At 45.2% G+C, this 22117-nt stretch overlaps 2 protein-coding genes across 29 annotated transcripts in view; one reads left to right on the forward strand and one right to left on the reverse strand.

Moving 5' to 3' along the window:
* Window positions 1–1425: 1425 nt before the first annotated feature.
* On the reverse strand, window positions 1426–13931 carry C5H1orf43 (chromosome 5 C1orf43 homolog). 3 transcript variants are annotated; one of them, XM_062192333.1, is made up of 7 exons: window positions 13621–13931; window positions 13166–13267; window positions 7467–7584; window positions 7222–7275; window positions 5833–5999; window positions 5664–5722; window positions 1426–2535 (listed from the first exon to the last, which is right to left on the reverse strand). In XM_062192333.1, exons 1-7 carry the CDS (start codon window positions 13684–13686, stop codon window positions 2340–2342), a joined length of 762 nt encoding a protein of 253 aa, XP_062048317.1. In that variant the 5' UTR covers window positions 13687–13931; the 3' UTR covers window positions 1426–2339. The 3 variants fall into 3 exon arrangements, with proteins under 3 accessions (XP_062048317.1, XP_062048315.1, XP_062048316.1); XM_062192331.1 differs by lacking the exon at window positions 13621–13931 and adding an exon at window positions 8680–8890 and having other exon boundaries at window positions 13166–13254; XM_062192332.1 differs by lacking the exon at window positions 13621–13931 and adding an exon at window positions 8680–8890 and having other exon boundaries at window positions 13162–13252.
* Window positions 13932–14205: 274 nt separating this feature from the next.
* Window positions 14206–22117, forward strand: part of UBAP2L (ubiquitin associated protein 2 like) — a 55320-nt gene continuing 47408 nt past the window's right edge. For 25 of the 26 annotated variants that reach the window (XM_062192341.1, XM_062192348.1, XM_062192355.1 and 22 more), the window contains exons 1-4: window positions 14239–14315; window positions 18210–18339; window positions 20112–20189; window positions 20732–20842. In XM_062192341.1, coding sequence (XP_062048325.1) covers window positions 18250–18339; window positions 20112–20189; window positions 20732–20842 — 279 coding nt within the window. In that variant the 5' untranslated portion in view covers window positions 14239–14315; window positions 18210–18249. Of the gene's footprint in view, window positions 14316–18209; window positions 18340–20111; window positions 20190–20731; window positions 20843–22117 lie in introns of all 26 variants that reach the window. The other variant, XM_062192336.1, reaches the window with a different exon arrangement.

The following is a 22117-nucleotide window of genomic DNA, read 5'->3' on the forward strand; positions in this document are numbered from 1 at the left end:
GACACAGGCAGCTCTGTGAGCAAGGGCCACTGTTCCTATTTCAGGATTTCTTTTGTTGGGTTTCTCAACTTAACTGTATAGTCCTAGGTCCAAGGTATACAGAGCCCCAGCAATTCCCTATAGGCAAATGTTCACACCTTATCAGGAAGGTGCAGAGAACATATTGTATGCCCATTTTTAAAAACAATTCCATGTGAGCACTTGGTCTAGCAGTTAAGATGCCCTCGTTCCACACGAGAGTACCTGGGTTCAAGTTCTGGCTCTGTCCCTGATTGCAGCCTTTTGCTGATGCAGACCCTGGGAAGCAGCAGGTGCTGGCTTGAGTGGTTGAGTCCTTGTCACCCATGTGGGGGACTTGGAACGAGTTCCAGACTCCTGGCTTCAGCCTGACCACTGTGGGCACTTAGGAGTAAATGCCTACTTTTAAATATATATACACATATATATTTATATAGATATATACACACACACACGTAAGATTTTATTTGAAAGGCAAAGTTACAGAGAGAGAGGAGGAGAGAGAGAAATATCTTCCACCCACTGGTTTACTCTCCAGATGGCTGCAACAGCTAGGGCCGGGCAGAAGCCAGGAGCCAGGAGCTTCTTCCAAGTCTCCCATGTGGTTGCAAGGGCCCAAGCACTTGGGCAATCTTCTGCCGTTTTCAGGCATATTAGCAGGGAAGCAGGACTGAAGTGGAGCAGCAGGGACTTGAACCAGCATCCATATAGAATGCCAGCGTTGCAAGCAGAGGCTTAACCTGTTTCACCATGTAGATTTTTAGTAATTCATCTTATTGAAGTTATTGTATAAAATCCTATCAGTGCATTGGGAAAACCATTTCTTCACACACGTTGCCTGGAGTAAATTATGGCAGGTGTCAGAAAATTTCTTTTTTTTTTTTTTTCACAGCATATTTTTAAAAAATTTGAGTTACAGGGAGAGATCTTTTCATCTGCTGGTTCACCCTTCAGATAGCTGCAATGGCCAGGCTGAAGCCAGGAGCCAGGAGCTTCACCCAGGTCTTACATATGGGTACAGGGTCCCAAAAACCAGGGGGCCATCTTCCAGTCCTCTCCCAAGCCACCACCAGGAAGCTGGATTGGAAGTAGAGTAGCAGTGACTTGAACCGCCCCACCCATACGGGATGCTGGCATCACTGGCAACAGCCTTACCTGCTACACCACAACTGCCTAGTGTATAGGATGAGTCTTGTCAGGAAAGCTGTTAATCCTGGTTTAATTGGAATACCAGTGTAAATTGTTCCACCCACTGCCTCATCCACCAGTTCCTGTCTGCCCTTCTGAGACTCCGTAACTCAAACAGTTCCTAATCACGCACAAATGGCCAGACAGAAGACACCTCATCCCAGCTCTCACATCAGAGATTAAGTTGCCAAGAATGGAGCAGGTAAACTATGCCCAAAACCAAGTAAATATTTTTTTTATTAAAGATTTATTTGAAAGCTAGAGATGGAGGAGGGAGGGGAGGCTAAGAGCCGGGGGAGAGAGGGATATCTTCCATCTGCTGGTTTACTTCCCAAATGGCCACAACAGCTAGTTGAAGCCAGAAACCAGGAACTCCATCCAGATGGCCTCCATGGGTAACAGGAGCCCAAGTACTTGGACCATCTTCCACTGTTGTCCTAGGCACATTAGCAGGAAACTGGGTTGGAAGTGGAGTATCCGGGATTTGAACAGCCATTCCAATATAGGATGCCGGCATAATAAGCAGTGGCTTACCCACTGTGCCACAACATTGGTGTCAAGATTTATTTTTAAAAGACTTTTTTTAAAAAGATTTATTTGAAAGGCAGAGTGATAGATCTCCCATTTGTTGGTTTATTCCCCAATCACCTGCAATAGCCAAGGTGGAGCCAGGAGGAATTCCACCCAGTTCTCCTATGTGGATGGCAGGTACTCAAGTACCTGGGCCATCATCCACAGCCTCCCAGGAGCATTAACAGGTAGCTGGATCAGAAGTGGAGTAGCCAGGACTCAGACTGGCACTCCAATACGGGATGTGGGTGTTCCAGTGCCGGCGCTTGATGTACTGCAGCATGATGCTTGTTGCCAACCAAGTAAAGATTTTTAAGGAAGCTTTGACAGAAACATTAACAATGATATATCAACTGAAATCCAGAAAAAGTGCTACTAGTGGAAATAAAGTCTGAGTTGATGTTCTGAAAATGCTCCTAATAATGAGTTGGAGATCACAGTGCAAGCCCTATGAACCCTGGACACAACGGGCGCGTCAGCTGATACATCGGGGCCCAGCGAGCAGCCTGTCTTGCACACTGAGTCTGTCTGGCTCAGTCTACAGTGAGAGTCCTTCAGCTCTGTCACAGAGTACTCTCCAGTGTGTTGTAGTTGTCCTTAAAGCTCTTCAATTCGAGGAAGTGCTTGGCACGTTTACTCTTCTGACTGGAGGGGAGGTATGTCACCTGGATGGTAGTTGGGGAGACTTCAGGGGACTGAGTTAGGTCTTTGGCTGCTGACTGGTGTTGTCGCTGAGAGCTTCCAATTCGCGCTTTCACCCTAAGGAATAGAGAGGGGTGGTCATGGACTGAATGAAGACTAGCAGAATATGATTTAGGGCTTATCCCATCGCATAGTTAACAGTGGTAGCCACAAAATCTGTTTTACCTTGTAAACTAGTTACTAAAATTCCATCTGATAGCTTAGTAAATAAAAACAGAGAAACCAATTGCCTCTGCCTCAAGGTTTCTTCGTCTCACTATGAGTTGCTTGAAAATTAAATGCCAAAAAATAGGAATAGCAGGAGCTATTAGGCACTTAACACATTAGGACATTACACCAATATCTCCTATATTGTGGTATCACCTGTTTGCATATTAGGGAACTGAGGGTCCAATAATTATCTTGCACGAGGTCACAAAAGTAGTGAGCAGTAGGCCTGGGTTTCAAATCTATATTTGTCAGATTTTAAAGCTTATACTCTTTCACTATACCCGCTCAAAGTTTCTAGAAACCGGAAGTCAGAGACAGAATTTCAAAAAATGTGGTAAAATACCCTCAACAAAATATATCACTGGGCCGGCGCCGTGGCTTACTAGGCTAATCCTCTGCCTTGCGGCGCCGGCACACCGGGTTCTAGTCCCGGTCGGGGCACCAATCCTGTCCCGGTTGCCCCTCTTCCAGGCCAGCTCTCTGCTGTGGCCAGGGAGTGCAGTGGAGGATGGCCCAAGTGCTTGGGTCCTGCACCCCATGGGAGACCAGGATAAGCCCCTGGCTCCTGCCATCGGATCAGCGCGGTGCGCCGGCTGCAGCGCGCCAACCGCGGCGGCCATTGGAGGGTGAACCAACAGCAAAAGGAAGACCTTTCTCTCTGTCTCTCTCTCACTGTCCACTCTGCCTGTCAAAGAAAAAAAAAATATCACTAAACACTTATTTACTTATTTTTTTTAAATTTGAAAGGCTGAGAGACAGATGAAGAGAGAGTGGAGAGTGAGTGAGTCCAAGAGAGCACTCCCTAATCCACTGGTTCATGCTGGGCTTTGCTGGACAGGAAATCAGTCACATGAGCCACCACTGTTGACTCCCAGGGTCTGCGTTAGCAGGAAGCTGGAGTCAGCAGCAGAGCCAGATACTGAATCCAATTACTCCACAGAACACAGGCAACTTAACCACTAGGCTAAATACCTGCCTCGAACCATTTTTATTTTTTAGAAAAGGTAGAGTTACAGAGATCTTCCATCCATTAGTTCAGTCCCTAAATGGCCACAACAGCCAGCGTGCGCTGGGCCATGCTAAAGCCAGGAGCCTACAAAGCCATCCATGTCTCCCACGTGGGTGGCAGAGGACCAAGCACTTGGGTCATCTTCTGCTGCCCTCCTAGGAGCATTAGCAGGGAGCTGGGTTGGAAGTGGAGCAACCAGGACTGGCGCTAATATGGGATGCTGGAGTTGCAGGAGGCAGCTTAATCTGCTGCATCACAATGCCACCCCCCCCCCCCACATTTTTAATGTACAGTTCACCAGGTTTTTTTTTTTTTTTTTTTTTTTTTTTGACAGGCAGAGTGGACAGTGAGAGACAGAGAGAAAGGTCTTCCTTTTCCGTTGGTTCACCCCTCAATGGCTGCTGCGGCCAGCACACCGTGCTGATCTGAAGCCAGGAGCCAGGTGCTTCCTCCCGGTCTGCCATGTGGGTGCAGGGCCCAAGGACTTGGGCCACAGCAGAGAGCTGGACTGGAAGAGCAACCGGGACAGAATCCAGCGCCCCAACCGGGACTAGAACCCAGGGTGCCAGCGTTGCAGGCGGAGGATTAGCCTAGTGAGCCGTGGCGCCAGCCCACCAGTGTTAAGTACACTATACTGTCATGTAACCAATGTCCAGAAGGCTTTTTAACTTGCAAAACTGAACTCTATACCCATTAAAATGTAATTCCCATTTCCCCCTATCCCCAGCCCCTGGCAATCACCATTCTACTTTGTGTTTGAGTGTGACAAACTAAGTACCTCATAAGTAGAATTATCCAGCATTTATCTTTCCAAAGGACTGAATTTTGAACAAGTTTCTACCTGAGTTCTAGTCCAAACACATTTTTCCAGCCTCTCTTAACGTTAATCTTCATCACTGCTCTAGTTTTTACTAAGACTATTTGTCTTCAAGTGTTAATTACTCATTTTTACTTAATTGGAAGGCAGAGAGCGTGCACACATGCGCACTCACACACATAACATCTTCTACTTGCTGGATCATTCCCCCAAAGCCTTTAAAGCTGGGGCTGGGTCAGGCTGAAGTCAGGAGCCCAGAAGTCAATCTGGTACACACGTGAGTGCCAGGGACCCAAGTACTTGAGCCATCACCTGCTGCCTTCCCAGGATGCATAAAAGCAAGAAGTTGGATCTGAACTGGAGGCAAGACTCAAATCTAGGCACTCCTACATGGGATATGGGAGTCCCAAGATCAGTATAACTGGTGTGCCACAATGTCCACCAACAGGACTCTCCACCTTTAACAAGGTAGCTCATTTTTAGGGGCAGAGAAAATAGGACAGACATATCTCTTCTCAAGAGCCATATTTAACACAGTAGCATGTATTCTCTTTATGGCCAGTAACCAACTTTTTTATTCTAGTCAACTTTCCTTTTCTAACTTAAAGTTCCATTTAATATTTGCATAAATAATAATGAAACTATGTTTAGTACATATTTAAAACATTTCCAAAGCAAAGTCATGATTTGTCACCTACAGCACAGAAGCTCAGCAGCTGACTATAATGACATCCTATTTCAGACAGGGTTACTGATACATTAACCGGTAAAAGAGGAAAAAAAGCTACCGCTTTCTCTGATTAGACCAGGAAACAAAAGGACACTGGGACTTTGGAACAGAAGGAACCCTTGTGTGCTGAAAACTTTATTCCCTTTGGTAGACTATACAAAATTCATATTTTATTGGACAGGTATAAAAAAAGCAATAGGAAAAAGATGCACACAAAGTAGGGGTTTCTCATTATATAGTAGCTTCAACTTTTTCACATAAACAAGAAAAAGTTGTATTAGTATCTAGCATCTTACAACTTTATGATTTTTTTTTAAAGATTTTGTCACATTTCTTTATGAAGGTTATTTCACTATGGGAACAGTCTAGTACTACTTATAGTCTCCAGCCCCCTTGGACACGTTCCCCTCCAAACTCACACGGTGGCCAGCTCACTCAGGGCCTCCTGATAGCGCAGGTACTCATTCTGGCCAAAGACCTTAGGAAAGAGAAAGGAAGAGTGAGGCTCTTTCAGTCTGGGACAGGGGTGGGATTAGGTGGGTGGGGATCCTCCAGATCCTTCAAAGAAAAACTGGCCATCGGTCTTACCCCTGTCCCGTAGCGGGCTGTCTCATAGCCCTCCAGCAGGGTATCGATGAGGGCCTTGCGCACACCCTTGAAAGGAGTACTAGTGTTTCGCAGATCGAGCAGGTAGGAGCGGAAATTCTTGCCCATTAAGGAACGAGGATGCCGGCCTTCAGCACGAAACGGGATCTCTAAGGAGATAACAGCACAATGATACCTCTTCTACCATTCTTTCTAGTTACTTTCCCAAACTCAGAAATAGGTCTAATGAAATGAGTGAATTGGAGTGAAATTCTAATGGAATTAAGGAGACCAAAGGTATGTGGCTGTACCTAAATGGCCTTAGCGGTAGAAGCACAACTGTAAGCTACGCCAAGCATAACGGATAGTGTCAACATCCTTTTCATCACCCTACTTACCCTTCCTGGCTTTAGATGTAAACTATGTTTTGGTAGACATGGAGCATATATGATAAGTGGTAACAGAATGAAGAAATCCAAGAACCATCTATCTTAGGCTTAGTGGAAAACCAGATACCACTAGCCTTTTGTCCAAGAACAAATTGCCAGGGTCTGTGCTGTGGCATAGAGGGTAAAGTCACTGCCTGCTCCACTTCTGATCCAGCTCTCTGCTATCGCCTGGGAAAACAGCAGAAGATGGCCCAAGCCCTTGCCCCCTTGTACTCGCATGGGAGACCTGGAAGAAGCTACTTGTTCCTGGCTTTAGATCGGTCCAGCTCTGGCCATTGTGGCCAATTGGAGAGTGAACCAGTGGATGGAAGACCGCTTTCTGTGTAACTTTCAAATAAAATAAATAAATATTAAAAAAAAGAACAAATTACCTTTACCCAATCATGAAACTAACAATCTCAGGAAAAGAACAGGGGCCAGCGCTGTGGCGCAGTGGGTTAAAGCCCTGGTCTGCAGTGCCAGCATTCCATATGGACATCAGTTCAAATCCCGGCTGCTCCACTTCCAATCCAGCTCTCTGCTATGGCCTGGGAAAGCAGTAGAAGATGGCCCAAGTGCTTGGGCCCCTGCACCCACATGGGAGACCTGGAAGAAACTCCTGGCTTTAGGTCGGTACAGCTCTGGCTGTTGTGGCCATCTGGAGAGTGAATCAGCGGATGGAAGACCTTTCTTTCTCTCTCTGCCTTTCAAATAAATAACTAACTAAATAAAAAAAAAAAAAAAAAAAAAAAAAAAAAAAAAAAGAATAAAACTCCCTAGATTCTTTGGAGAAAAAACAGAATTTCCTTTGGCTAAATAATTCAGTGATTACAAAACTCTAGGTAATTCTTACTATCCAGAGAAGTGCTGAAAGGACAAATCCTAACATACATTATAGGTTTACCACTCTGTGCCCATGTAAACCCCAGAGAGTCTAGAATGGACCCTTTCAGGTAGCTCTTACCAGAGGCACGGATGGCGTCCAGAGCTTTCATTCTGTACAGGTAGTTATAGCAACCTATTGAAAAAAAGATCGGTCTCAGGCATAACTCTCAAGATTCGCCAAACTGTCTCCCAGCATCTGGCACACATCCAGTAACTGGGCAATAACTGAGGCTTTGCTAGCTGCTAGTGACAACCCTGAAGAACTAAGCATTCTGAACTTGTGGGCCTCCTAACTAAGGCCTCCTCCCAAAGCTTGCCACATACTCTGATTCCCCTGGGTCTCCAGCTGCAGCAGTCTCGCATCATCATCTGCAAGGAGCTGGGGTTCATACTTGATATCCTGAACTCTGGAGAGTCGAATATCAATCTCCTCTTTCAAATCCTGTCGGCATAAAGAAAAAAAAACACACAATTACTTAACCTACACTTTGCTTTCTACCAATCTGGAAATAAGGCAGAGCAAATGATTAAGACAATGGAAGCAGACAAGATCATATAATCAATTCCAACAATTTAGGAAAGAATGGGATTGGGTTCTGTAATAACCTCTCCAAGCTAATTTTTTAAGACTTATTTATTTGAAAAGCAGAGTTAGAGAGAAGTAGAGACAGGTCTTCCATCTGCTGGTTCACTTCCCAAATGGCCACAATGGCTGGGGCTGGGCCAGGCTGAAGCCAGGAGCTTCTTCTGTGTCACCCAAGTGGGTGTAGGGGCCCAAGCACTTGAGCTATCCTGTTTTCCCAGGTCATTAGCAGGAAGCTGGATTAAAAGTGGAGCACCTGAGACTCAAATCGGTGCCTATAGGATGCAGGCGCTCCAGGCCAGGGCTTTAACCTGCTGCACCACAGTGCCGGCCTCCAAGCTAGATCTTTTAATTTGCCAAGGAATTCCTTCAAGCTCCAAGGCATCAAAATTATTTCTGACTTTTTTTAAGATTTATTTTTTTACTTTTTATTATTATTATTATTATTATTTTTGACAGGCAGAGTGGACAGAGAGAGAGACAGAGAGAAAGGTCTTCCTTTTGCCGTTGGTTCACCCTCCAATGGCCACCGCGGCCAGCGCACCGCACTGATCCGAAGGCAGAGCCAGGTGCTTCTCCTGGTCTCCTATGTGGGTGCAGGGCCCAAGGACTTGGGCCATCCTCCACTGCACACCCGGGCCATAGCAGAGAGCTGGCCTGGAAGAGGGGCAACCAGGACAGAATCCGGCGCCCTGACCGGGACTAGAACCTGGTGTGCCGGCGCCGCTAGGCGGAGGATTAGCCTGTTGAACCACGGCGCCAGCCTATTTCTGACTTTTAAGTTGGATCTAGGAGAATGTTGGTTAGGAATTATAAAGGACCTCTTGAGTTGAGAAGAACATGAACAGCAACTAGAAGTCATAATCTACTGTAAAAACCTTTATAAGGAGGGGACAGGTGCTTGGCACAGCAGTTAAATTGCTGCTTGGGGCACCTGTACCCATACTGGAGTACCTGGTTTGAGTCCTGGTTATTCAGCTTCCGATCCAGCTTCTTGCTGATGCACACTCTGGGAGGTAGATGATGGCTGAAGTACCTGGGTCCCTGACACCCATGTGGGCCACCTGGATTGAGTTCTAGGGTTCTGGTTTCCTCCTGGCCCAGCCCTGGCTGTTGTGGGCATTTAGGAGGTGAATAAGCAGACGTAAGATCTCTCTCCATCTGTCTACCTTTCAAATAAAAATGAAAATAAATAATATTCTTAAAAATAATTAAAAAAAAAAAAACCAAAAAACTGTGGAGATGGCTTATATCTGGTCTGAAATAGTTTGCAGACTATCCTACCTAGAGAACCACAGTACTTACAGAGGCTATTTTAAAACAAATTAAGGCATTTTAAAATTGGTCATTTATACACAATGTAAAATTTATAAAGACAAAAGGTACCATACCTCACTTACCAGTTTCCTATCCATCACACTTATCACATGGTACAAATTCTTTTGTGAATGACTTTCTGGATTTTTCCAGTCACCCTAATTTTGAGATTTATTTATATCTGTAGTTTCCTTTTTTTTGATAGGCAGAGTGGACAGTGGGAGAGAGACAGAAAGGTATTCCTTTTTGCTGCTGGTTCACCCTCCAATGGCCGCTACAGCTGGCGCATCTTGCTGATCCGAAGCCAGGTGCCAAGTGCTTCTCCTGGTCTCCCATGCTGGTGCAGGGCCCAAGGACTTGGGCCATCCTCCACTGCCTTCCCGGGCCATAGCAGAGAGCTGGCCTGGAAGAGGGGCAACCGGGATAGAATCCGGCACCCCAACCGGGACTAGAACCCGGTGTGCCGGCGCCTCAAGGCGGAGGATTAGCCTGTTAAGCCACGGCGCTGGCCTGTAGTTTCCTTTTTTATTAAAATATTTTAGAGATTCATTTGTGTTCATGGGTCTATTCCCACTGATATATCAGAATATGAATCCATCATTATTTTATACATTTTGAAATGAGCATTTGCATCAATGGTTCTTCAAATATTATGAACAATGCTGCTATGAACATCCTCATACGTTTCCTGGTACAAAAAGAATAAAATTTCTCTGTGGTATGAGTAGAACTGTTGGATCATGGATTGCACACATGGGCGACAGGCAACTAATTTACACATCCATCAATATTTAATAACAATTTAGATCAGAGAATTTTTAAATACAAAAGATCTTAATTATCCATAGTCTAGTAGCCTCAAAAGCCAAAGTTTTGATAAGCTCATGATATGCTGTGTTCCTCTCACTAGAAGCAAGTGAAAAGGAGCACTCTTGTTTCAGGCAACACCAATCTATCAGCAAGGTGGAGAGGGTTAAGAGTACTTGTCAAAGAAGCAACACTGCTGCAGGAGTTCAGAGAGTCATGCACTAGCTCTAGTTCTCCCAGTAACCCATATTTTCTTTGTAAAGATTTATTTATTTGAGAGGCAGCAGCAGAGAGAGATTTATTTATTTGAAAAGCAGAGTTAGAGAGAGGTAGAGACAGAGAGAGGTCTTCCATCCAATGGTTCACTCCCCTGATGGCCGCAACGGCTGGAGCTGTGCCGATCTGAACTAGGAGCTTCCTTTGGGTCTCTCAAGCGAGTGCAGGGGCCCAAGGACTTGGGCCATCTTCTGCTGCCTTCCCAGGCCACAGCATAGAGGTGGATGGGAAGTGGAGCAGCTCGGACTCGAACCAGCATCCATGTGGGATGCCAGCACTACAGGCAATGGCTTTACTCGCTATGCCACAGTGCCAGCCCTGTAGTAACCTATTTTTTATTCAACAACACATTACTAAGTTCCTAATTTGAGCAGTTCTGGCTTTATATTGTTTAAGAAAACTGGCGTTGCTCCTCCTGCATCTTTGAAGCTTATTATATGGTGGAAAAAAAACGTTTTAAACAAACATAAAAGAAAAACTGTGGAAAATATGAAGAAAAAATAAGCACTCTTATAGAGTAAAATAGAAGGGGAAACCTAACTTTAAAATATGTAATTGCAGGGGGCCAGCGGCGCGGCTCACTTGGTTAATCCTCCGCCTGCAGCACCAGCATATATGGGCGCTGGGTTCTAGTCCTGGTTGCTCCTCTTCCAGTCCAGGTCTCTGCTGTGGCCCGGGAGAGCAGTGGAGGATGGCCTAGTGCTTGAGCCCTGCACCCACATGGAAGACCAGTAAGAAGCACCTGGCTCCTGGCTTCAGATTGGTGCAGCGCGCCGGCCGTAGCGGCCATTTGGGGAATAAACCAACGAAAGGAAGACCTTTCTCTCTGTCTCTCTCTCTCACTGTCTTATAACTCTACCTGTCAAAAAACAAAACAAAACAAAAAGGTAATTGAAGGGGCCAGCGCTGTGGTTTAGCAGGTAAAGCTGCCGCCTACAGTACTGGCGCCAGTTCAAATCCTGGCTGCCCCACTTCTGATTCAGCTCTCTGCTACGGTCTGGGAAAGCAGTAAATGACGGCCCAAGTCCTTGGGTCCCTGCACCTGCGTGGGAGACCGGGAAGATGCCAGGAGCCAGAAGCTTCCTCGGAGTCTTCCAATGTGGGTACAGGGGCCCAAGGAATTGGTCCATCTTCTACTGCTTTCCCAGGCCATAGCAGAAAGCTGGATTGGAAGTGAAGCAGCTGGGACATGAACCGGCATTGCAGGTGGCAGCTTTACCTGCGACACCACAGCGCTGGAGCCAATAAATAACTCTTAAAAAAATGTAATTGGAGTCAGCATTGAGGTGTAGTGGGTTAAGCCACTGCCTGCAGAGATGGCATCCAATAAGGGCACTGGTTCATCTCAGCTGTCCCACTTCTGATCCAGCTCCCATTAATCCGCCTGGGAAAGCCGTGGAAGATGGTCCAAGTAGCTAGGCCCCTGCACCCATGTGGGAGGCCTGGATGAAGCTCCTGGCTGCCCCAGCCCTGGCCACTGCAGCCATTTGGGAAATGAACCAGTGGACAGAAGGTTTCTATCTCTCCCTCTCCCTTTCTCTGTAACTCTGCCTTTCAAATCTTAGTGGGAAAAAAAAAAAAAAAAAAAAAAGAACGAATGAGCTAGTCCAGTGAAGTCCATTCCTTTCTTAAGTGCAAAGGTTGGAAATGCAATCAGCAGAGCTGGATCCCAGTGATCTAGGGATAGCCATACAAAAGAAGTTGGTTAAAGGAGCAAGTGCCTTTTACTGAGAAAGAAAGATGCAAGAAGCAAGATAGGGGTGACATTGTTGTCACTTAGATATGCTAGGTTTGAAATGTCTATTAAAAATCTAAGTAGAGGGGCTGGCATTATGGCACAGCAGGTTAAGCCATGTCCTGCAGTGTTGGCATCCCATGTGGGTGCCTTGGTTCGAGTCCCACCCGGGCTGCTCCACTTCTGATCCAGTTCCCCACTTACGTGCTTGGGAAGGCAGTGGGAAGATGGCCCAAGTGCTTGGGCCCCTGCCATCCACTTGGGAGACCAGGAAAAAATTCCTGGCTCCTGGCTTCAGACCCAGCCTTGGCTGTGGTGGCCAGTTGGGGAGTGAACAGTAGATGGAAGATCTAACGCTGCCTTTCAAATAAATAATTTTTTTTAAAAGAACAAATATAAGGCCAATAGGCTAATAGGCTATTCAATAGGCTAATCCTCCACCTTGCGGCGCCGGCACACTGGATTCTAGTCCTGGCGCCGGATTCTGTCCCGGTTGCCCCTCTTCCAGTCCAGCTCTCTGCTGTGGCCCGGGAGTGCAGTGGAGGATGGCCCAAGTGCTTGGGCTGTGTACCCCATGGGAGACCAGGAGAAGCACCTGGCTCCTGGCTTTGGATCAGCACCATGCGCCGGCTGCAGCGCGCTGGCCGCAGTGGCCATTGGAGGGTGAACCAACTGTAAAAGAAGACCTTTCTGTCTCTCTCTCACTGTCCACTCTGCCTGCAAAAAAAAAAAAAAAAATATATATATATATATATATAAGTAGAAACATCAGGTAGGCAGTTGTATGCATTAAGTATGGGGTTTTGGGGCAGATATAATTTCATCTGTAGGTACATAAAGTCAAAGAGGGCAATCACGTAAGGAAGAAGAGAACAAAGTTAAGACTACTTCATTACCTTCTATGTGTACTCTAGTAAGTCGCGTCCTTTCCTTAGGTTTGTTTGGAACGTGAACAACTGAACTTGATTTCCTAAGTCTCAAGTTCTGCAAAGGTGACCATTATTGCTCTAGGACTAACTGTAACCACCCCTAACCTCATCCTAAGACAAAATCAAACATAGAATACTGGGTGACTTAAGACAAACATCTTGCAGCAAGGGTTGGGACCCTCAATCCAAGCCCTTCATTCTACCGAAGGATGAAGTTCCAGCACCCAGCTGTAAGCAAATAAGCCCATCCCAAGACAGAATTGTTGCTCAACTTAACCAAGTTCGAGCAAAACTGTACAGAAGGCAGAGAAAATCTTATTCTCGTCCCGAAAAAAGATTGGAGGAACCAGGTTTATCTCGGGTCCTAAGGACCTACCTTGGGGGCATTGTGTCCCACAGGGACATGAGGTCCCCTTCTAGATTTCATAGCAAAGCGCATGATTTGCCTCTTCACAAAAATAAACAGCAGTACAAACACCTGTCCGAAAAGAAAAGTAAACAATCTTTAATAAAAAGACAGAAGACAAACATGCCCTCATTCTAAATCCCAAGAGTCGGGCTCCCAGGGATGCTTCAGGGTAAAACTTTGGAGAAAGCAAGGCCATCTTTAAAGATGAGGATGGGCTTTGGGAAGCTGGTACCGGGAGCGTGGGGTTCTCGGTTAGGGCAGGTTGGTAACTTAAGCTCCCAGGTAACCCCTGAGATAAAGTCAAAGCCCAGAAAAAGCGCCGGCTAAGTGGGAAGGGGAGGACAGGCACAGCTTAACAGGAGTCTCTCTTGGGTCCGACGCGACAACACGAATGGGGATTATGGGGGGGGGGTTCTCCTCACCAGGCTCCCGTAGGCCATCACCAGCACGACATTCACCCCAGACAGCCAGCTACTGCTGGACGCCATGGCCTCCCTACCCTGCGCAGACCTGCTAGGGTTTAATCCGCTCCCCCTCCTCGTCAGCCCAGGTTGCGCCAAAGCAACGACGCCTGGGTTTCCTGGGCTTCCTCGGCCATTTCCTTACGGTGGAAGACCAAGCCAGCCCCGGCCTGAAAACATGGCGGACGGGGGGGGGTGGTTAGGAAAGGGGAACGACGCATTCCCGCTTCCCCCGCCACGTGACTCGGGCGAGCAATAGCACCCGCCAGCGGCCAGTGCGGAGACGCGGAACTACGCCAGTAAGAGGAAGCGGAGTCCGTCCGCGCGTCACGTGGTAGAGGCGGGGCTGCGGCGGAGGAGGCGGGGCGGACGCACGGAGTCCGAGTGCGGTGTCTCGTGGCGGGGCGGCACGCGCACGCTTGCGTGCGCGTCCCTTTTCGCGTCACGTGCTGGAGGACGCAGGAAGGCAAGTGGGAGGGAGAAGGCGCGAGAGCGAGCGCGAGAGGGAAAAGGGGGGGGTGGGGAGGAGGGAATCTTATGTCACGTGACAGGGGCGGCGCGGCCCGGGGTGTCAGTGTGGAGGAGACTGAGGTAAAGTTGGGAGCGCAGCGGCGTTGGCGGCGGCGGCAGCGGCAGCGGCAGCGCGGCGGGGCCGGGTATTGTCCGCGGCCCCTTTAAATCCGCGATTCCCCCCCTTTTACCCTCCCTCCTTTCTCCCCTACCCCCGCCGTATCCCCCTCCCTCGGTAGACCCCCCCGCGCCGTGTGTTCCCCACTGTACACCCCCACTCCTAGTCATGCGAGCCCTGGCGGCCCCCCCCACCTCGAGTCGGCCGCCGGAGGTTTTGTTTATGGTTGGGTTCGCGGCCTAGTGGGCCGCGCTAGAGCCGGGGCCTCGATTTGGGAGCGTGGCCGGGGCGGGGCTTGGGGCAGCCGGAGGGGGGGGCCATGCGGCTAGGGCCTGAGGGGGGAGAGCGAGAAAGAGCGCGAGCGAGCGAGGCCTGGGCCCTGCCCAAGGTAGGGTCCTCTCTACCCCGGCCGGTGCCTGTGCAGGAGGAGAGGGCCTCCTCCCTCTCCTACCCTCTGCGGGCCTCCTCTGATCCGGATCCGGCCTGGTTTGGGGGTGGCGGGGGGAGGGAGGGCGATGGGGTGGAGCTGCCCCAAACTCCCCCATGTGGCCCTCAGTTTGGAGTGCGGAGGATTAATTTGTTCCGGGTGGGAGGTAGGGAGGCGATTGGCCCCGTGTGTTCCTGATGTGGCGCTGAGGGGGGTGAGCCTCCCATCCTCCACGCGTGGGCTTGCGTCCCCTCTCCGTTTCCAGGCTCTTTGTCATCTCCTGTTATTTCCTTTTCCTTCTTTCTCACCGACCAAGCTCTTTGGAATATATTTTTGCTGCTGTCTGTAGCTTCCGGTTGTCTATACTGTAGTTTTGGGTAACCCCAACAATTATGTTATTTGGGAAGCAGGACGTGGAGGCCCCCATAGGGTGTATTACGCTTGAGGGACGTCACTAGAGTACTGGGCATTTGTTCATTCTTCTTATAATGGGACAAGAATTCCAAATTTCTTCAGAACCTTTATCTTATGAACAGCCGCTAAATTGCTTTGTAAACTGATGTCACAAACATCAATGGAAACATCCTTTTCCACCCTCTTGAAGTGTAGCCACCTCTGGTGTAGGACATTGGGGAAAGAAAAACACCGCAGTAACAGGCATTTTTGTTGTTATTGTTAACGTTTTTGCTTTTGACTCTTCCCAATTATTAAATAGAGAAATCTTTTTTTTTGTCTTCTCTCCCTGTCCGCCCTCCACCCCCATATCCTGCTTTGGGGATATCTGATGTGACTTGCTCAGAAGTGATGAGGGTTGTGATAACCAACCTTGCCAGAGAATTAAAACATTTTGGCTGTGTATCAGCTGAAAAACTGCCTTGAGATCGTACATCACTGTCCTTAAAGATTAGACTGTCCCAATGATTGTTTCCATCGCTGGGTGGGAAGTGTTGCTGCATGTAGTAATGAAAGGCCTAAAAATTATAACTCATGCTTTTGATTTTTAAATCCTCTGCTAAGTGATCCTAACTGGCAAGTACTCTTATTAGATACAATGTGGTGGGGAGAAGGATGCAGGGGTCATTTCAACAAAGCATCTAGAGATCTTAGTTGTTCTGTTAGTGGTAGCAAGCTTTTCTCACCCCAGTCCAGCCTCAGAGTTTATGAATCGTCTCTCAAACTAGATTGTAAGCTCCCTGAGGGCAGCACCCAAGTCATATTGCTTTTGTATTTCCTGAAGTGTTGGACATTTAGTAGATACTCAATAAATACGTATTATTTATTTTTTTCAGTAAAATTTCTCTGGCTATTTTTTTAAGTAGCTGGTTTTCACAATATAGTTAAGGGCACTCTTATACTGAAATCTGATTTGCTTCTCTACTGTCCCCTTAGTCTCCAGTATTTCTCACTCCAGTTCCCTTAAATGTTTTTATTTTCTAAGAAAAAGATTCTTCATCCCCATTGTAATAACTGGGTATGTGACCCTGCTTGCCCTGCAAGTCTACTAGTGCTGTGCCCTCAAGTGTTCATCCCAGATCACTTACTTTTGACCTGTTGCTTAGTGTGGTTGCTACCTATGTGGTAAAGTTCTTAGTCACACGTTTCAGGCTGGTAAGAGGGAAAAAGATGTTAATAGCGAGAGTGATGAGGAAGCTCCCCCCCTTCCTGTTTAATTATGTGTCTTTCAACGTGACTTTTTAATATATTTACATCGGACTGGGTTGGTACATACAGTTTACATAGCTAGTCATGGAATCTTAACTCATTCTTGCAAATTGATACCACATGTGAATTAGGAAGCAGTCAGTATTTAGAAGTTGTAGGAATGGGTTGGAAACAACTACTCTATCAGAAGCTTCATCTTAGAGCCAGTTTTAAACAGTAGTTTTTCTCAAATCTTTTTTTTTTTTTCCCCCTCATTGGTTTGGGTACTTGGTTGAACACGTGTTTTATGTAAAATAGGTGTTGAAACTTGACCATAATGCCAGCGTGGGGAAATGGGCTAATGTGTAGCAAATAATCCTGTACTAGCCTGAAATATATACAGGCCTTTGTGTGCACATGTGTGTAGAAGAAAGAGGTAATGATTAAAAATTAGCTCTGCTGATGCCTTAAAACATCTTTCTTAGTGATCATGTAAAACTCTGTTCTTAATGATCCATCAAAAAACAAAGACAACCTATTGACATAACTTGATGAAGAATTTATCCACAGGGAAGTCTGCTTTCTCTGTGCCATCCAAGAAACAGGTGAAATTCACTTTCCTAGTAATTAGTCCTTGCACAGTTCCTTAGAAGTGCACCCAACCTCTCCCTCAAATCCAGCACTATCTCCTGAACAGTCTAGAATAACTCTGTATAGAATTGCATTAATGAAAAATAAATACAGAGCAAGAAAAGTATAAACTTGTTCACTTTGGAAGGGAATAAAACAATGCAAAATAACTTATTTGAACAGTCCTTATCATATGGTGAATGTTTTCATTGTTTACTAAATTCAGCTGAGGTTGCATTATCAAATGAAATATGAATGATGGGAACTTGAATTCAAATTCAGTAGAATTAATGCTTGTTAGAAGTGTTGTAACAAAAACTGTTCTGGTTTTAGGAAGACCCCTGTGTGTTGTCTCTTTAAAGATTCAGTTTATCTTGTTGGTGTTAATGTCCCAAGTTCAGATGATTTTCTAGAAGCCCTTTCTTCCAAATAAAACTTTGTGTTAGATGCTTTTGGTTTGGGACAAGTTTGGGATTCCTTGTATATTAAGGTGAGTGGTGGAGGGTTTTTGCAATTCTGGTTTCTTGAAAATATGGGCTAGGAGACAAATACAAGCACCTGGGAAAGGCTTTGATTTGGGATTATCCTAGGAACTGAAATTCTGGACAAAGTCACTGGCACTAACACATGATTTTTTTTTTTTTTTTTGAAAAGCCAGCATACTGTGATATAGAACTTGAAGGAGAAAGAGGCTTGAATTGAACTTGTCCTTTCCAAAGCAGTAGAGGTCACATACAATTTATATAAAATAGTTGTAAGAGAGATGAAGCTATTTCCTTGGGTATTTTAAATTGTTATTTGAAGTGTAGACTAATCCTCTTCTGGAAGGCATTTGTTTCCAGACTCTGCTGATTATCTGCCCTTTTGTCAAAGGACTTCAGATACTTTCTCTATAGAAGGCTTTTGATTTATTAACATTGTTTTACTTACTATAAAAGTTAAAAAGCCTGAATAAGGGGGGTTGGTTACCAAATTGTGGCCCTGATTTCTTAAAACAAAAACCACTTACACTTGCTCTGTACCTTTCTTGTTATACAAAACTAGATTAATAGCCATGTTCCTTTAAGAATTTATCAAACCAAGTATGTCTCAAAAACAGGCAGATCTTTTGGTTTGTTCCTTTAAAGAAATCAAAGTGTATAGTGGTGAAGGTGCCACTGAAAGAGAGGTTAGAAATATATTTTGTTCACATTTAACACCTAAACTCTTTTTTTAATTTTTCAGTATTCTACCTTGTAAATACTGTTATTTGTATATACTGTAAATGATGACGTCGGTGGGCACTAACCGAGCCCGGGGAAACTGGGAACAACCTCAAAACCAAAACCAGACACAGCACAAGCAGCGGCCACAGGTAAATAAATACTCCAGCGGTATGGATCCATGAGTAGCATTACTGGCTAATACTGGTTTCTATGCAGTAAAGCATCATTCTTTGTTTTGGATTGTTGATTTAGCTTCCTTTTTCCTGTTTGTAGTCCTTGACTCTTTTTTTATCTTAGGACCTGATAACGGTTAATAACTTAATAACGTGCTAGGATGCAGCATGATTACTTTGTTGTTGTTTAATACTTCATTGTTAGGGTTAACATTTTACTTTGGGCCCTCTGCCTTTTCTCTTATCTATGCTGTTTTAGCAATATATTTACTTCCTAGACCTTTCACCTTGACATCTCTCTAGCCAGCTTTTGTGTTTACATTTATCCCCATCCAGATTTTATCTTTTGCTCCTCTTTTCTGTATCTTCCTCTCGGTCTCATTGAGGCTTTACCTGATTTTTCTTTTCCCATGAGGAACTGGCATCTTTACTATGTTCCTTCAAAATTAACAAATGAGACACCCTAGAGCATTTAATTTAAGGAGTAAATTAACTTCACTGGTACTAAGTTTGATTTAGATATGATCTGTTTTCCATAACCAGTTAGGTGTTAATTGGTACCTAATATGAATGAATTACTTAGTTTGGCTATGGTCAGAAAAAATGAACATGTAAGACTAGAACTTCCTCCATGTTCATTTTTTTCACTTCTGTATCCAAGTGAATTTATAGTATAATTTTAGTACCTAATCTCAGTTGAGACAAATTCCTGATGTTGTATTAATATATCACTTTTCTGAAAATATGTTGAATCTGGGGTGGGGATTTAGCCTAGTAGATAAGATGCCAGCCATTTTGGAGTACCTGGGTTTGATTCCTGCCTTCAGTTACTGATTCCAGTTTCCTGCTAATGTAGACCCTAGGATGCAGCAGTATGGCTCAAGTAATTGGAATCCTGCCACCCATGTGGGAGACCTGGATTGATTTCCCAGTCCAGCCCTGCCATTGTGAGCATTTGAAGTGTGAGCCAGCCATTGGGTCTCTCTGTCTGCCTCTAAAATAAATAAACAAAAATTTTGAAAAGATGTTGACTCTATTCTCAGACTAAATGTTATGGCATTCCCTGCCCTGGGAATAAGAGAGTGGCAACGATGATTGCAGAAATAGAAATAGGGCTTATGGATAACTTTGCAAATAATGTGAATTCAGAGTGGTGTTATAATTTCCAGCATGAAGGCCCCTTAAACTACCCTGTCCATTTTGGGGTTGACTAGTGAAATAGTGACAATTTCACTGTTTTTTGGTCATTTTGCAGATTTAAGCATTTTTTTTTTTTTTGAGATTTATTTATTTATTTGAAAGTTTGAGAGGCAGAGACAGAGCGAGGTCTCCCATCCACTGATTCCCTCCCCAAATAGCCATAATGGCTGGAGCTGTGCCAATCTGAAGCCAGGATCCTGGAGCTTCTTCTGATTCTCTGACATGGGTACAGGGGCCCAAGGACTTGGACCATCTTCTATTGCTTTCCCAGGCCATTGCAGGGAACTGGATCAGAAATGGAGCAGCCAGGACTTGAACTGGCACTCAGAAGGGATGCTGGCACTGCAGACAGCAGCTTTGCCCGCTATGCCATAGTACTGACCCCCAATTTAAGCATCTTAAACAGTTCCTTACTGCTTAGTCACTTGGAATAAGGAAAAGGAGACTGGGGCAGTAGGGAGGGTACAGATTGACAATATAGGTGATTCTTATTTCTCTAAACTGTTAGCTCTTAATTATGCTTTCTTGATCTCATCTCAAATTCCTAGGCTACTGCAGAACAAATTCGACTTGCACAGATGATTTCGGACCATAATGATGCTGACTTTGAGGAAAAGGTGAAACAAGTGAGTGTACCACTGATTTGCTGTAATCAATGGGAAAAGATACGGGGACTAAAGCGTAATTCAGCATCATAGATGCCCACCATGGTACTTTATAGTATAAGTATTGAAAGAATTATGATCCGAAGTGTAATAAAATAAGTGCTTTCATTGTACCCCTTAGATACCTTACTCAAAGAAGTTTTACTTCTAACTTATGTTTATTGAATGACTTTTTGATGTCATTTTATAGTAACTTTGAGCAGTTGTAGATTTCCCGAACATGGAAATTCAGGGTATGTGAAAGCCTGTGTGTGTCTACATTTGGTTCTTGAGGTTTTGGTTCTTTTGAGGCTTAGTTGTTTGATTATTTTGTGAATACTTTTGACACTATTCCCAATCACAGGTTAACATTGATATTTTGCTTTTGGAACTAGAATTCCAAAAATCTGTTTTTGCTTTTTAAGCCTGGTTCTTTAAAACCCAGCTGGTAATCTTCTCCCTTCACTTTTCTTTTGTGTGGAGTGCAAGCTTGTTCATGATGGTTGTTGATCTTTCTCTTACAGTTGATTGATATCACAGGCAAGAACCAGGATGAATGTGTGATTGCTTTACATGACTGCAATGGAGACGTCAACAGAGCTATCAATGTTCTGCTAGAAGGAAACCCAGACACGGTAGAGTGCTAATAAACAGTTCTAGAATGTGGGTCCTTGGTTGGGAGGTTAGTAATATCCTAAAAAGGCAAGTTGGATAACTCACCTTAAAGCAGAGTACCTTACTTTCCAAAGAAAGGACAGAACTTCCTTGGAGAATTTTTGCTGTAGGTTTCAAATACTTACAATTTGTATATATTACATTCTCTACATGGAAATAATAGTAATAGGGAGAAAAACGTGAAACCAGTCTCTTGTAATTGGCCTGTAACAACAGATTTGTTCCAGTTGAGTGATTGTTTTTAAGGTGTAAGTTAGAGGTGCTATTTGATAACCTTGGTTTTTAAATCATGGAAGATTTCTGCCTACCTTTTATATTGCTGTTGTACAAAGTCACAAATTATACTCTGCTTCTGAATTTAGGGTGTTTCCATCAATATCGCCTTCATATCGCACAATGCTATTCAGTGCTTCAGCTTCTGTTGAGGTGGCAGAGAAGCAAGCTTTATAGCCTGTTGACCATTCCTAGAGAGGTGATAGACGTATCTTGGAATTTAGACAAGATGCAAGATGCTCTCACCTTTTCTGCTTCCCACTTAGTGAGAATTCTGTTTCTGTACTTATGTTTTGTTTTTTTTTTTTTTTTTTTTTTTTTTTTAAAGATTATTTATCTGAAAGAGTTATGCAGAGAGAGAAGGAAAGACAGAGAGATAGAGAAAGAAAGGTCTTCCATCTGCTGGTTCACTTTCCAATTGGCTGCAATGGCCAGAGCTGCACAGATCTGAAGCCAGGAGCTTCTTCCGGGTCTCCCACGCAGGAGCAGGAGCCCAAGGACTTGGGCCATCTTCAGCTGCTTTCCCAGGCCATAGCAGAGAGCTGGATTGGAAGTGGAGCAGCCGGGACGTGAGCTGATGCCCATATGGGATGTTGGCGTTGCAGGCGGCGGCTTTGTCCACTATGTCACAGCTCTGGCCCCTCTGTACTTGTCTTTTTTTTTTTTTTTTAAGCTTTTATTTATTTGAGAGAGTTACAGACAGTGAGAGGGAGAGGCAGAGAGAAAGGTCTTCCATCTGTTGGTTCACTCCCCAAATGGCTGCAGTGGCTGGAGCTGCACTGACCCGAAGCCAGAGGCCAGGTGCTTCTTCCTGGTCTTGGCCATCCTCTACTTGGACCAGAACCAGTGACCATATGGGATGCTGGCCCCTGTACTTGTCTTAATACCTGGTTGTATTCCTCTTAAGAATAAGGACTCTGCTTTATTAATCTTTGGGATGTTCCTGCAGTGCTTAGGAGAGA

Source organism: Lepus europaeus, chromosome 5, assembly GCF_033115175.1.
Source record: "Lepus europaeus isolate LE1 chromosome 5, mLepTim1.pri, whole genome shotgun sequence".
In the NCBI taxonomy this organism is placed as follows: domain Eukaryota; kingdom Metazoa; phylum Chordata; class Mammalia; order Lagomorpha; family Leporidae; genus Lepus; species Lepus europaeus.